General features: G+C 50.2%; 2 protein-coding genes across 2 annotated transcripts; both read left to right on the forward strand.

The window, feature by feature from the left end:
* The first annotated feature begins 720 nt into the window (after positions 1-720).
* LOC127343292 (thaumatin-like protein 1) lies at positions 721-3816 on the forward strand. Its single transcript, XM_051369413.2, has 3 exons — positions 721-1120; positions 1204-1885; positions 3206-3816. The coding sequence occupies exons 1-3, from the start codon at positions 1069-1071 to the stop codon at positions 3588-3590; spliced, it is 1119 nt and encodes a 372-aa protein (XP_051225373.1). The 5' UTR covers positions 721-1068; the 3' UTR covers positions 3591-3816.
* Positions 3817-9666: 5850 nt separating this feature from the next.
* LOC127328801 (uncharacterized mitochondrial protein AtMg00810-like) lies at positions 9667-11136 on the forward strand. The gene is made up of 2 exons (XM_051355373.1): positions 9667-10783; positions 11123-11136. Exons 1-2 carry the CDS (start codon positions 9667-9669, stop codon positions 11134-11136), a joined length of 1131 nt encoding a protein of 376 aa, XP_051211333.1.
* The last annotated feature ends 3592 nt before the right edge of the window (positions 11137-14728 follow it).

The following is a 14728-nucleotide window of genomic DNA, read 5'->3' on the forward strand; positions in this document are numbered from 1 at the left end:
GAGACTAAATAGACGGGACTAAGTAGATGTAAGGAACCAGGAGTTTTCTCCTCGTACGGCTCCTACGGCGAGCGATGTGATTCGGCCAAGCCAAGTAAAGGCGACAGACTCAACAGGCTATAGGACTCTGACCATGCACGCAAAATACTTTGGGCACGGTCGACTAAGGCGTATTTAAGGTTGGACGAAAGCGCATATACGACGGACCAAACCACGGAAACCCTTTTCCCTTTATTATTAGGTATAGATTTACCCAAAATAGGGCTATGTACAAATTTGCCCAAAATAGGGCATATGTTTAATATAATTTCGTTTAAATTCGTATTTTTTTTGTTTTCCTGTTTCTACGTTTTTTGCGATGCGTCCGCGCGTTGGGCGCAGCGCGCGACCCAAACGGACACGCGGACGCGGGCCGCTGTCCGGGTGTCCGCTTGGCCACCCAAACAGCCCAAAACGGACGGCCCAACGCGTCCGTTTGGGTCAGCCGGTTGGAGATGCCCTAATGTCACCTTGCTGATCCCCTCTGCAGCTGCCATTTGCATTCCGCGAGCTCCACACGCCGACGCCCACTAGGTACTCGACAGATCCCAGCAGGATGGTGCCCACCTCCTCTACGGTGCTGCTCGTGCACCCCCACGACGACACTGTTCACGCCTGGTCCGGTACGTGGCCTGGCTCATCGACAAAGCCGTGACCATTGCCCGTTGTCCGAGTCACTCGAGGGAGATCTACCTTGCACGTACGGAGGGATGGATAGGGCATGGATGGACACCATTCTGAACTCGACATTACTGGCATAATCATTCTATAAGGAGCTTTCTCGTCTATCCATGAAACAGGCAGGATCCAGACAAAGCTAAAAGCGAGGTGCAGTGAAATTGCTGCCGTCTGCTTGTATGACCCATGCCAAAGATTCCCCTCCTCCACCTCTCTCTTTCTTTCGATCTGCTTTCTAGTATACCATCTTCTCCAAATCCACTGTGAACCACCAGTGAAGACGGCACTGAAGAGTGACTGCTCTGCTCTGCCATTGCCCGACCTTGCTGCTCAGCAGCCAGCTATCCCTCCATGGGGTTGCGGAGAGGCATTGCCATTATCCTGCTCTTCTTGATTTGGAGAGGTAAATAATTTGGGGGCACATTGCAATGCTTCTACTCTTTTGTTTGCTTGATGAATCATTTCTTGTTTCTTGCTTGTGTCCAGAGGGGGAAGCGGCGACGTTCACGTTCGTGAACCGGTGCGGGGAGACGGTGTGGCCGGGCGTCCTGTCCAACGCCGGCACGGCACGGCTAGGCACCACGGGGTTCGAGCTCCCGCCGGGCGCCTCGCTCGCCGTGCCGGCCCCGTCGTCCTGGTCCGGCCGCCTCTGGGCGCGCACCGGCTGCGCCCATGACCCCGCCACGGGGCGCCTCGTGTGCGCCACGGGGGACTGCGGCTCCGGCACGGCCGAGTGCGCGGGCGCCGGCGCGGCGCCCCCCGCCACGCTGGCCGAGTTCACGCTCGGCGGGGGCGGCGCCGGGCTGGACTTCTACGACGTCAGCCTCGTGGACGGGTACAACCTGCCCGTGCTGGTGCAGCCGTCCGCCGGCTCGTGCGCGGCGGCCGGGTGCGCCGCGGACCTGAACGCGATGTGCCCGCTCGAGCTCCGGTCCGGCGGCGGCGCCGCGTGCCGGAGCGCGTGCGACGCGTTCGGGCGGGAGGAGTTCTGCTGCAGCGGAGCGCACGCCAGCCCGGCCACCTGCGGGCCGACCTCATACTCGCAGGTCTTCAAGATGGCCTGCCCGCGCTCCTACAGCTACGCCTTCGACGACCCAACCTCCACTTTCACCTGCGCCGGCGGCCCCGATTACACCGTCACATTCTGCCCTGCCGGTGCAACACCGAGGTCAGTCTCTGTCTCAGCTGAGCACTGCATTACCTCAGCACTCCATTACCCAACCTGTTTTCGATGTGCAACAGTGCAAGTCTGGATCTTGGGTTTCTTGTCTTGTGAAGCGGGGTAGATCTGATGCCATAGATCTGAAGCCCACATATGGAAATACTACGGTTTTGCTTGCCAGCCACTGCCTTTCCGTGTGTGAGAAACATGCGATAGACGCCTGCCTTTTCACAACACTCTACTAGATTGATATTTTGGCTCTTAGTTGTATATGCTTTCTTATTTAAAATGCATCTTTGATATATTGAAAATATTAAAAATTGAAACAAAAAGTTTGCGTGTACATCTTCACATGTACATGTGCACAAAGTATTTTCATGAAAAAACGAGTTGTCTTTTTTACATGGATCATAGAAAAGGTTGATTCTTCGCGAAACTGTACGAACAAAAATAGGTTGTCAAGATGTACTTGCGAAATGTTTTAACAATTAGAAGTGTATTTTTTAGGTTAAGGAAGCATATGCATCCTGGGGTTAAATTCGATTTCCGTAATTTCTTGTGTGCTTATAAAATTAATAAATACTATTAGTGGTACCAAGGTGTAAAATAGTGTGCTAAAATTGTGGTGGCCTACTGCAAAAGCTATATAATGTTGTACAGTTCTGTATTTTAAATAGTGTTTTAAAACAAAGTCACATATAGCTTAAAATAAAATAATTCATTAAAATTGAAGGATAATCCACAAGTGACAGAACCATATATTTAAAACCACATAAAAATAGTTTTTCCAAAAAAAAAATTAGAATCCTAACATCAACCTTAGACAAGCCAACAACATAGTGTAAATTATTTATGAAAGAATCACCAACATTTGAGGGATTTTCTTCCGATCCGGAAACGAAACTATATTGCAGTTTATCAACATAGAAAGCAAATTCTTTTTCAGGAGGAATACTCAGGACCTTGAAACAACAATAGGCTGAAAAAAACTAGTGTGCAAACACTAAGTTTAGCGCAGTATAGCATACTATTTCGCAAATGACACCATAGCACGAAAAATTGCTAAAACTTTGCGGACTTTCGAGATACGCTATAGTTCATAGCGTGTTATTTTAAACCTTAAGTAGTGCTAGTAGAAGATTTAAGAAAATAAATGATAGCATGGAAAATGACGAGATCTCTTGCAAAATATCGTGGAGATAAGAAAACGGCCGGAATGGCAAGACAAAGCACTGTTTGTCGTTAGTTTTGCCCTTGGCTACCGATTCACCAATTCGCTGTGATCTGACCGATGCCACCTTGCTTTGTCTTTTGTCACGTGAGCAGCCAGAAATCAACGGCGGTGCCCGGCGCGACGGCCACCACGCCGACAACGGTTCCAGGAACAGCAACTCCGACGACGACGCCTGGTGCGGCCGCCACGACGCCAACGACGGTGCCTGGCACAGAGATGCCGGCTATGATGCCGGGCATGACATTCACGGACGCCATCCCTGGCAGCACGCCGATGCCGATGGGCGGCGAGGCCAGCATCGGTGGCAGCATCCAAGGGCAGGGCGTGTTCCTAGGCAGTAGAAGAGACGACTCCTGGCTCGCCAACATGGCCACCGGCGACGTTACGGCCGGAGGAGCAGCAGCGGTGGCGGCAGCCTCGGTGCAGTTAGGTGCGGCGCCATTGGCGTTGCTCCTGCTCCAACTGCTGCAGCGGTAGTGCTGGGCCGGCATTGATCGATCTATGCAATGTAGCATTCGTTTGCAGGTTAAGAAGAACTTTTGTTTTTTGAACTGTTGTAGGTTAAGAAGAATTGAGTGAAAGAAAGAGATTGGTTGTACTCCATTGTAACATTTCGATTGTAACATATTATTGTAGGTTCAGATTTGTAGACACCGATCACCATTCCAACATTGCTAATTCCACATATACGGGCTTGGGTCTACTCCCTCAATTCTAAATTAGTTGGCTTAACTTTATCTAGATAAACACACATATATATAAGTGATTTAGTGTGTGGATACATGTGTATCTAGACTAAGCTCAGTCAATTAACTTTAATTTTGAAACGGAAAGAGTAGGTCTGGACTGTCCAACTTTGCTTTAACATGTATGCACCAGTTTCTAGATATTGAAAAAGGCAGCCACCGATCATTTATCAGTTCCTAATATTTTGACAGCATAACTCATGATTTTTTTAATTTTTTAAAATTTATATTTGCAAGTTTCAAAAAAGTAAAATAAACGTGGATGCTCACAAGATGTGCGTTTACGATCCATAAATTTGTGGAGCCAAATTTAAAATACACGGAGAGAAACAAAAAAAAACCTAATCCAGCATGAATAGTATCACCGAAGACAATAACAGAAAATGACAGTATTTACACTGCAATCTGTCTTTTTTTTCTTTCTATGTGTGTATTTTGAATTTGGTTAGGAAAATTTATATCTGGGCCCTGCAGGCCCCATCTGGGCCTGGATGGGTCGGGTTGTCCTCACCGGTGGTCCACCATGGAATGGATGCGGTGATGCTGGGCAAAGACGGAGGGCACCTCGGGGAGCCTTCGACTCACGAGAGGTTTGGAAAGTGATTATGTCATAAGCCATGGACAAGATAATGGAACCCGAAGCTTTCCGGAAATTCTATAGCCGCCTAACACGTAGTAGATGGTCGGCACCGCGCACCCCGTGGTGTCGTGGACCAGCCCATTCCGCAGGTTATTCATGGTTCTTCCTGTTTTATGTAGCGGTTTTCTCTGTGTTTTTTTTTGGTGCGGTTAGGTTTTTTCAAAAATATTCAAATTTGGAAATTGTTCGAAATTGGAGGAACTGTAGGATGGGAGACGGGGAACGACGAGGGGTGCACATACCATCGGCTGCAACGCACCGACATGACGACCACACAAAGCAGGAGAACTAGAACCAGGGGAATGAATGTGAAGTGCGGAAAAGGGAAGAATGAAGTAACCGACAACACACTCTCTTGCCCCACGAGACGAAACATAGCGAGGCAGTCGAAGCTAGGACTGACCCATATGCCCTAGGGGGTCTGCGTAGCAGAATCGCGCACACAATGAGCGGAGAATAGGATTCGCCCCTCCTTGCTTGTTCGCGAAATCCAACTCAAGCAACATAGCTGACCAAGTGATAGGAACATCTCCGTTCCTGTTCTTGATTCTTGAAGTACGAATCTACTAATCCTGCTGGTAATGCTAACAAAACCATTCAAATCGACCAACATAACCATTAGGTTGGCATCGTTCATACTAGCAGTACTTTTCTGTAGTCTCATCACGTACTGTACTATGCAGGCCGGAACAGACGTACAGAACGACCTGTAAGAGCACACAAGATCTTCCTATGGAGATAAAAAAACCAAGCGAAATACAATTCAAGCAGAATTGAGCAGCTGATAAGAACATCTATGTTCATGTTCTTGAAGCATACCACTATTAGTCCTGGTAATACTAACAAAACCACACATATGAACCAACAAAACCATTAGCTAGGCATCGATCGTACTGTAGAATCTGACAGATAGCAGTTGCAATCGATCATAGTCCGTCACGACGCGAGAATTAACGCAACAGCCTGCAAGAAAAACACACAAGAGATCTTCTAACGGAGGTCAAGAACCAAGCGACGGACCAGGAAGTAGAGATCAATCAGAGCACGGCTCCATCGCCTGACGCATCCTGGCGTGCGCGGCGGACCAGCGAGGCGCAGTCGTCCGCCATCTCCATCGCCTTCTCCAGGGTTGCGGCACGGAGCCTCACGTCGCGGTCGCCGTCGGTGAAGCCGTCGTCGTCCGCGCCAGGAAGAGGGCCACCCGTCGTAGGGTCCAGCAGGAGGTCGACAAGCAGCAGGCGGTCGCAGCACAGCTCCAAGGCGTCGCACGCTTCCCCGGCGCGCAGCCTCGCGTCCTGGCCTGCAGCGCCATCCAGCAGCGCGGACTTGGAGACGGCGAGGTCCTTGGCCGCGCGCCCGAGCGCCTCCTCCGCGAGCCGGACGATCATAGCGCGCCGCTCGGTGGTGGATGCGCCGCCGCCGATCGCCGCGTGCACCGCTGCCGCCGCCAGGCGCCCCTCCTGCGCGTCGGCGGCGGTCTTCCCGGCGACCTCCCCCACTCGCTCCGGGAACGCCGTCTCCCACACCTCCGCCGCCATCTCTCTCTTCCGGGTTCCGAGGTTACGAGGCCGGGCGATCTGAAATACTCCGTAGCCTCTGCAGTGCCAGGTTGGCGAGGCTGTAACCGATTTTTCACCGTTCCCGCCGTCAAACTAAAAGTTACCTGCGGATAAAATCTGAAAGTCACCGTGCGGACCCTGTCACTTGACGGAGGGATGCGGTGAATTCCCTCTGAAGCCAACAGCCTGAACGGATAATGAGCCTCTGACGTTACGCGTCCCCAGACCCCAAGCGTCAGCAAAGGATTGATATTCATTCGTAGTAGCATGAAGAATCTAAAAGTACTAAGAATTAGTATAAATAAAACTTCAGACCACCTATCGACGACTAGTGACACTAGCATGAGCAGAAGACACACCACCATCTTCGTCGCTCCATTGCCGAAGCCATACAAAATTTACCGAAGTTGATCTTATTGTAGTAGAAAAGCGAGAAGTTATCGTGCTATAAAATCTCAAGGGATCATCACACCGGAGCAGCAACTATATATATTCGATTAACTTCTCTAGATATGCATGTACAAACATCTAGTTTGCATTCTTGCTTCAACGGAAGCATCATCTGCCATTGATACAAACCACATGGAAAGTGTCTCAATGGGTTGGATAAAATGCTACTCTATACAGTTTGTTTACTTATATATACTCCATGATATATGTGGGTTCGTCAGGTTTCGCGGGAAACCAATATTTCTTATGGTTTATGTAAAAAAGATAAAATTTATCTTCTGGAAAGCTTTATTTTTAGCATTGAATTTTGTTATTTTTACACGCGACAAGTCGATTTTTCATGAAATGACTTGGCGAGTGTGTAGCACGTGAAGATGTGCGTGCAAATTTTTCGTTTCGATTTTTTGCAGATTTCAAAATATGTGTAACATGCATTTCAAAATAAAGGGAGCATATGCTCCCATGTGCCAAAACATATGCCTTCTTTAGATTCCAGAGATATTATGCATCTATCAACTGCACATTTTGTTCTTTGCTATTGCAATATGATTATATTTTCTATGTTTTTTTGTGTGTGTGAACAAGGGCACCTTCTTGTGGTCTCACCTTAGGGCCACGTGAACCTACCCTGATGAGAACATTCCATTAGATGGGTAGGAAACACATGCAAGTAAGACTACCCACAATGAGAGTATCATAGGTAGTATCATGCATCTCGTGCATGCAAAAAACTGATATGGTAGTGCAATTAAAGATGAGAGATATGATTGTAGTGGAGTATCATAGATAGATGAGAGAGATGATTGTAGTATCACAAAATCTTAGAATGCACTTCCACTCCATGGAGGCATCGTTAAGGAGCCCTTTCACCTCCCTTGTCTTTTGAGCCTCAAGACCTCCAAGTGAAACCCCCAAGTCTTTCCCTAGGTCAGAGCGAGCGTGAAGGACGTCATCCCAGCTTCCCCATTGGGGGCGTTCCCAATTAGTTCCTCCGAGTTCGGGGATTCCCATCAAATATGTGATCAGATCATTGACGAAAATTAGCGTATTCGATTGCAAGAAATGGTGTAGATCAATGTCGGCCTTAAGCATGTGCCTTGCTGTGTTGGATTAGCCTCGATGTGTTTGGTCGATACATAGGAATACATCCATTAACTTGCACAGGTGGAAAACATTTGTTGTCTACAACGGCGTCGCTAAGCTCTACTACAATATGCTTTGCCCGATTTCAATGAGGTAGGGGTGAGAACGGCGGCACGTCTTCAGCTCTTTCAGAGTGTATATGGCCCGTGCCATGGCTCCTCCTCACCGGCGAGAAGAACAAGGACTCGGCGACCGACACGCTGTTTTCCTTCGCCGACCGCCGGGCCGCCACCGTGCGCGCCTCGGACCCCACGATGCGCGGCCACCTTTGTCATCGGCTCCTCCCGGGGCTGGCTTGGCACGGCCGACGACTCGGGCCAGATTTACGTCGTCAACCCCGCCACCGGCGAGCAGTGCGCGTACCCAGACATCAACACCATGGGCGTGTTCTTGGCCCGCACGGACGACCTTTGGTCGTTCAAAGTATGGATCGAGCGCTTCCTGACCGCCCGGTTTGGCGGCGGGCCGCAGCTCCCGGACGACGGCTGCGGGCCTGAGCGGGACGGGAGGACCACGTTCCACGGCTGGGATATGGGCACGCGGTTCTACCGGAAGGTCATCCTCGCCATCGGGCACCGCCCGCGGAGCCACGCCGCGATGCTGATCCTGAACCGAAAATTCAGCACCCCGGCCTTTGCCAGGGCGGAGTACGTCACCACGTGGAGGCTGGCGCCGTCGCGGGACAGCGTGGAGGACGTAATCCTCCACGACGGCCGGTTCCACTCCGTCTCGTACACGGGCGTCGTGGAGGCGTGGGAATGCGACGCGGAGTCCGGCGCATACAGGAGCACGGCCGTCGCGCCAAGGCTGCTGACAATCGTTGGCAACATCGGAGGAAAAGAAAGGAAGTCACCACGCAAATACCTCGCGGCGGCGCCGGACGGGAGGTTGATGGTGGTAATCAAGCACATCAAGATCCAGGTGGCCAAGCATGAGTGGCACCGCTGGTTGGACATGCGAAGGTGGGCGTTCAAGGTGCACGTCCTCGGCGACGGCGGGCAGTGGAAGGAGACGAGGGCCATCGGCAATGCCGCACTGTTCGTCGGGGTGAACAACTCGCTGTGCATGTCCACGGTGGGCCGCACGGACATTGAAGCCGGCTGTGTGTACTACTCAGACGACGAGCTCTGGGAGGCGGCGCTGCGCAGCGCGAGAAGGATATGGATTACAGCGATGATGACGACGAGTGGGACAGGCATGTTGTTGACGATGCCGTGGTGTGCAGCTTCAAGGTTCTGGCCGTCGGAGTGTACAGCCTCAACGACGGCACGGTGAAGAATGTTGAGTAACATATTGTACAAGGTATAGGTCCCCTTGTTTTGTCAGGGTTGTACATGTGTCCGCCTATATATATATGAGCAGCCGGCCCTATTGGTGCTGTGCAATCCTCAATACTTCTCTACATGGTATCAGAGGCCCTCCGGCCCTGACCTAGCCGCCGCCCCCCCCCCCTTGCGCGCCGCCGGCCCCTCCCCTCCCTAGCCCTAGCCGCCGCCCCTCCTTGGGCGCACGTGCGGGCATACAGCGGCCGTCTACACGCTACCCCGCCGACCAGTACGTCTGCACGGCGTCCCCGTCCGCCGCGTACGCCTTCTCGGGCCGGGCGGCAGCTGTCTGCCGCACGACGGCGGCGTGCCTCCCAGCCGCCGACCCAGCCCAGCACCCGGTCGAACCGTCCAGGCGACCGGCCAGCCCGGTCAAAACCGGCTCTCAGACCGGTGCCAACCGGGGATGTGTCCAGGGGCCTCCGCTCCCTCGCTCGGTCGGCCGCCCGGTCAAACCGGTTCCCCGGACGGCCCGTCCGGCCAGCAGGCCGGTCCAACCGGCTCCGCGACCGGCCCGGCGACCTCGGATGCGTCCTCCTCCGTCCTCTCGCCGGTGCCCACCTCGGCTCGCGCCACCTTGCGCGACCCGCATTGGCGCGCTGCCATGCAGGAGGAGTACGATGCGCTGCAGCGCAACCGGACCTGGGAGCTGGTTCCCCGGCCCCCTCGCGCCAACGTCATCACCGGCAAATGGGTCTTCAAGACAAGCTCGGCTCCGACGGTACTCTCGAGCGCTACAAGGAGCACTGGGTCGTGCGCGGTTTTCGGCAACGCGCTGGCGTCGACTTCACGGATACGTTTGCCCCGGTTGTCAAACCGGGCACGATCCGCACGGTGTTGCACCTTGCCGCCTCTCGCGCTTGGCCGGTGCATCAGATGGATGTCTCCAACGCCTTCCTTCATGGCCATCTGCAGGAGCAGGTATACTGCCAGCAGCCCATCGGCTTCGTCGACACCGAGCGCCCTGATGACGTGTGCTTGCTCTCTCGGTCCTTGTATGGACTGAAGCAGGCACCCCGCGCCTGGTACCAGCGCATCGTCGGCTTCCTGCATCAGCTTGGTTTCCGCTCCACGCGTTCCGATGCATCGTTGTTCATCTACCGGACCGGCAACGACATGGCCTACCTGCTGCTGTACGTCGACGACATCATATTGACGGCCTCCACCGCTGGTCTTCTTCGACAGCTCACCGACAGTCTTCGCGCTGAGTTCGCGTTGAAGGACCTTGGCCCGCTCCATTACTTCCTCGGCATCGAGGTTGTCCGGCGTGCGGACGGGTTCTTCCTTCATCAGCGGAAGTATGCCCACGAGCTTCTCGAGCGTGCAGGAATGCTTAACTGCAACTCTGCACCTACTCCTGTCGACACGAAGGCCAAGCTCTCCGCCAGTGATGGGTCGCTGGCGTCTGACGTGCCGTTCTACCGCTCCATCGTCGGTGCCCTCCAGTACTTGACGTTGACACGTCCGGAGCTCCAGTACGCTGTGCAGCAGGTGTGCTTGCATATGCATGCTCCTCGGGATGCTCATTGGGCCGCGGTGAAGCGGATTCTACGCTACGTCTGTGGTACTATGGGCTATGGTCTGTCGCTGCATGCTTCGCCCTCGACGTCGACCGACCTCGTTGCCTACTCGGACGCGGACTGGGCGGGATGCCCGGACACGCGGCGCTCCACGAGTGGCTACTGCGTCTACCTCGGCTCGTCGCTCGTCTCTTGGTCCTCCAAGAGGCAGCCCACCATGTCTCGCTCCAGTGCTGAGGCCGAGTATCGCGCCGTGGCTAACGCTGTGGCCAAGTGCACGTGGCTTCGTCAGCTTCTGTCCGAGCTCTCTTGTCCCGTTGACAAGGCTACGGTGATATTCTGCGACAACGTGTCGGCTGTCTACCTCTCCGCCAACCCCGTTCATCATCGGCGCACCAAGCACATCGAGTTGGACATCCACTTTGTTCGTGAGCAAGTTTCCCTCGGTCACGTTCGAGTTCTTCACGTACCGACATCTCAGCAGTTTGCCGATATCATGACGAAGGGAATGCCGTCCACGACTTTTCCGGAGTTTCGCTCCAGTCTATGTGTCGGTGCCGACCCTTCGACTGCGGGAGGGTGTTGAGTAACATATTGTATTAGGTATAGGTTCCGTGTTTTGTCAGGGTTGTACCTGTAATTATACATGTGTCCGCCTATATATATGAGCAGCCGACCCTATTGGTGTTGTGCAATCCACAATACTTCTCTACAAAGAAGATCGGGGGGCTCAACCGCCAGACATATTTTTTCCAAACGACCACTTAAGGCCGGATTTCATTACCCAAGGATAACGAAACAAACATAGCACGTCCAGGCGTGAACAGAAAGAAAACAAACCACACAGTCTCACAGCCGCCGCCTACTGCTAACGGCACACATCATAACAACAAAAGGAGTTTTAAACTGCCCCAGGGGCACCCAAACAGGCAACATATAGACACGAGCTAAACGATAAGGCCTACAGAAACGCGGCAAGGATCATCCTTCATGTTCACCAAGATCCATCGCATCAGCATCATCATCCATACTTGCGTCCCTGATCCGAAGTGGAGAATTTATCCGCCGAGCACCGCCCTGGGCAGACCTGGCCTGGGGGGTGGTAGCGCTAGCAAGCCGTAGCAAACCATCAGCACCCGCCCGCAGATCTTCAGCATCTCCTTCGTCATGTAAACCTGCCCAATATTTCATAAAGACAGTGGAATAACTGATTAGTTCCACGGGACTGCTGATCAACTTGTGCTCAAAACAGGCACGATTTCGAAGTTTCCAAATGGCCCAGCAGATAGCAGCTAACCCCGCAATTTGCGTGTTTCTGCTTGCATGCAAGAACTGTGGAATCCACCAAAAATATTGTGAGAAGGATCCAGGTCTAGAAGGGGCGCCAATCAACTTCCCCACATCACTCCATACGATTTTTGCCGTAAAAAATAAGTGAGAGATGGACTCATCACAATCATAGAACTGACAAGTGGCTCCACCCTGCCAGTTTCTCTTCAGCAGATTGTCCTTTGTAGCAATAGCATTATGCCAAATCATCCACAGCCAAACTTTGATTTTCAGTGGAATTCTGCTTTTCCACAAATGTTTAAAAGTTCTGTCCAGGCCTGCACCACACAGGTGCTTGTAAACAGATTTGACAGAGAATTTACCATTTTTTGTCCATTTCCAGACAGCTCTATCTTGTTCACCTGAAAGAACAGTTTGAGACATGATTCTGTGCATACCATGTATTTGCCAAGCTAGATCAGGTGTCATCCACCTCCTGAAGGAAAATCTCCAGTTCAATGCAGCAGCCTCTGCCACAGTTACCTCCTGTTCATTACAGATATCATAGATATCTGGGAATCTTTCTTTTAAGGGGATTTGATCACACCAAGAGTCACACCAGAAACTTGTATTTCTGCCATTCCCCACATTCATCCTTCTACCAGCAAGGTAAATGTGTTTGACCTGTAGCATATCAGTCCAAAGAGGAGAATCTCCAGGCCTTTTTTTGTATAGTAAACACCACCATTTGCCATATACTTTGTTTTCATAATACCTTGCCAGGGTCCTGAGCCATTCTCCAATTTCCACCACCATTTGCACATCAAACTGATATTAAATTTGAGAAGATTTTTTATACCCAATCCTCCTTTTTTCTTGGGTTTACATATCCATTTCCACTTCACAAACTGATATTTCTTTTTATCTGCACTGCCTGCCCAAAAGAAAGATCTTATTGGTCTGTCCATCTGTTCAATGTTAGTTTTATGGAGCAGCCTCATGGACATCTGGTAAACAGCAATGCTTGAAAGGCATGAATCAATCTTGACCACCCTCCCACCAATAGACATTGTACTTCCCATCCAGCCACCCATCTTTTTCTTTGTTTTCTCCCCCAGAAAGCTCATCTCAGCAACAGAGGGCTTCCTGGCACTCACAGGTGTGCCTAAGTATTTTATTGGCCAGCACCCTTGTTGACAATTAAACAGAGCAGCAAAATTATGTGATTTTTCTTCATCCTCTAGAATCATCATAACCTCACTTTTTTCGAAGTTAATCTTTAATCCAGACATAGATTCAAAAATATAGAGAATAAGCTTCAGATTCACAGCCTGTTCTTCACTGTCTTGGATGAGGAGGATAGTGTCATCTGCATATTGGAGAATAGCTACACCATTTTCCACCAAATTACTAGCTAATCCTGTGATGAGGCCATTTTGCTGTGCCAGAGAGACCATTTTAGCCAAACTGTTTGCAGCCATATTGAACAAAAAAGGAGCAAAAGGATCTCCTTGCCTAACACCTTTGTGGCTCGGGAAGTAGGGGCCAATTCTATCATTAACTTTCACACTCAAAGTGCCATTAGTCACCACATTCTTTATCCAAACCATCCAATTTTCACTAAAGCCTTTCTGGTAACAGCAGTCAAACAGGAAATCCCAGTTAACTTTGTCATAAGCTTTTTCAAAGTCAATCTTCAGCACTATGCCCTGTTGCTTCCTGAATTTGCTCTCCCTCAAAACTTCTTGCAGCAACATTACTCCATCAGTGATATATCTCCCCTTGATGAAAGCTGTTTGACACTGAGCTAACAATTTCTCCATGATTGGGACAGCCCTGATAGTTAAAGTCTTGGTGAAAATTTTAAAAAGAACTTGTAGCAAGCATATAGGTCTGAATTTTTGTATCCTATCTGCCTCCACACCTTTGGGAATCAAAGTAATTATGCCATAATTGATTCTAGCCAAGTCAATCCTATGATGAAAAATATCATCAAAGACAGCCATGATATCAACTTTAATGATTTCCCAACAGACTTGATAGAATTCAACAGGAATTCCATCAGGGCCTGCAGCCTTATTTTTCTCCATTTGATCAATCACATTTTTTATCTCTTCCATGGTAAACATTCTGTCCAGGAGATCTCTGTCACTGTCATCCAGCCTTTCTTCCCTGTTCCAAACATCTTCCCTCAACCTCACACCCTTGTCCTCAGTTGGACCAAACAGCATCTTGTAGAAATCTGTAGGATGCTGGAGCAAATTCTCATCTCCTTGTATCAGAGAGTCTCCATTTTTCAGAGAGAAAATAGTTGATTTCCTCTTGCAACCATTTGCAATTCTATGGAAGTAAGCTGTGTTGCAATCTCCATGTAGCAACCAGTTATCTCTGGACCTCTGTCTCCAAAAACATTCTTCTTTGTCAAGGATATCAAGCAACTCATGCTGCAACTCAGCCCTTTTCTGAATGTCTGTATGAGATAAAGGAGAATTTTCTTCCATCATTTCCAGCTCAGTAAGTAAAAGAGAAATCTCACCCTTTCTTTTCTTGTACTTTCCTATCAAATTATATCCCCACCCTTTCAAACTATTCTTAACATTTTTCAACTTCTTCTGCAACCTATCCAAGCTGTTAGTAGCACTAACTCTTTGTTGCCAAGCTCTGTCCACTCTATCAAGGAAGTCATCTTCTTTAATCCAGCTTTTTTCAAATCTGAATTCACTCTTCTTCTTTGTTCTATTCTCCATGGTGTCAAGAATGAGTGGATTATGATCAGAAATATCCCTGTTTAGTTTGTGAACTGTAGTCAAAGGAAAAAGATCTTCCCAGGTATTGCTCATCAGGAATCTGTCCAATTTTTCAAGAGTAGGGACAGTCTGACTATTGGACCAAGTATACTGGCCACCAGACATGTTGATTTCTCTGAGAGCATAAGTATTGATAATAGAATTGAACATATCTGA

The sequence above is a fragment of the Lolium perenne genome, chromosome 1, assembly GCF_019359855.2.
Source record: "Lolium perenne isolate Kyuss_39 chromosome 1, Kyuss_2.0, whole genome shotgun sequence".
In the NCBI taxonomy this organism is placed as follows: domain Eukaryota; kingdom Viridiplantae; phylum Streptophyta; class Magnoliopsida; order Poales; family Poaceae; genus Lolium; species Lolium perenne.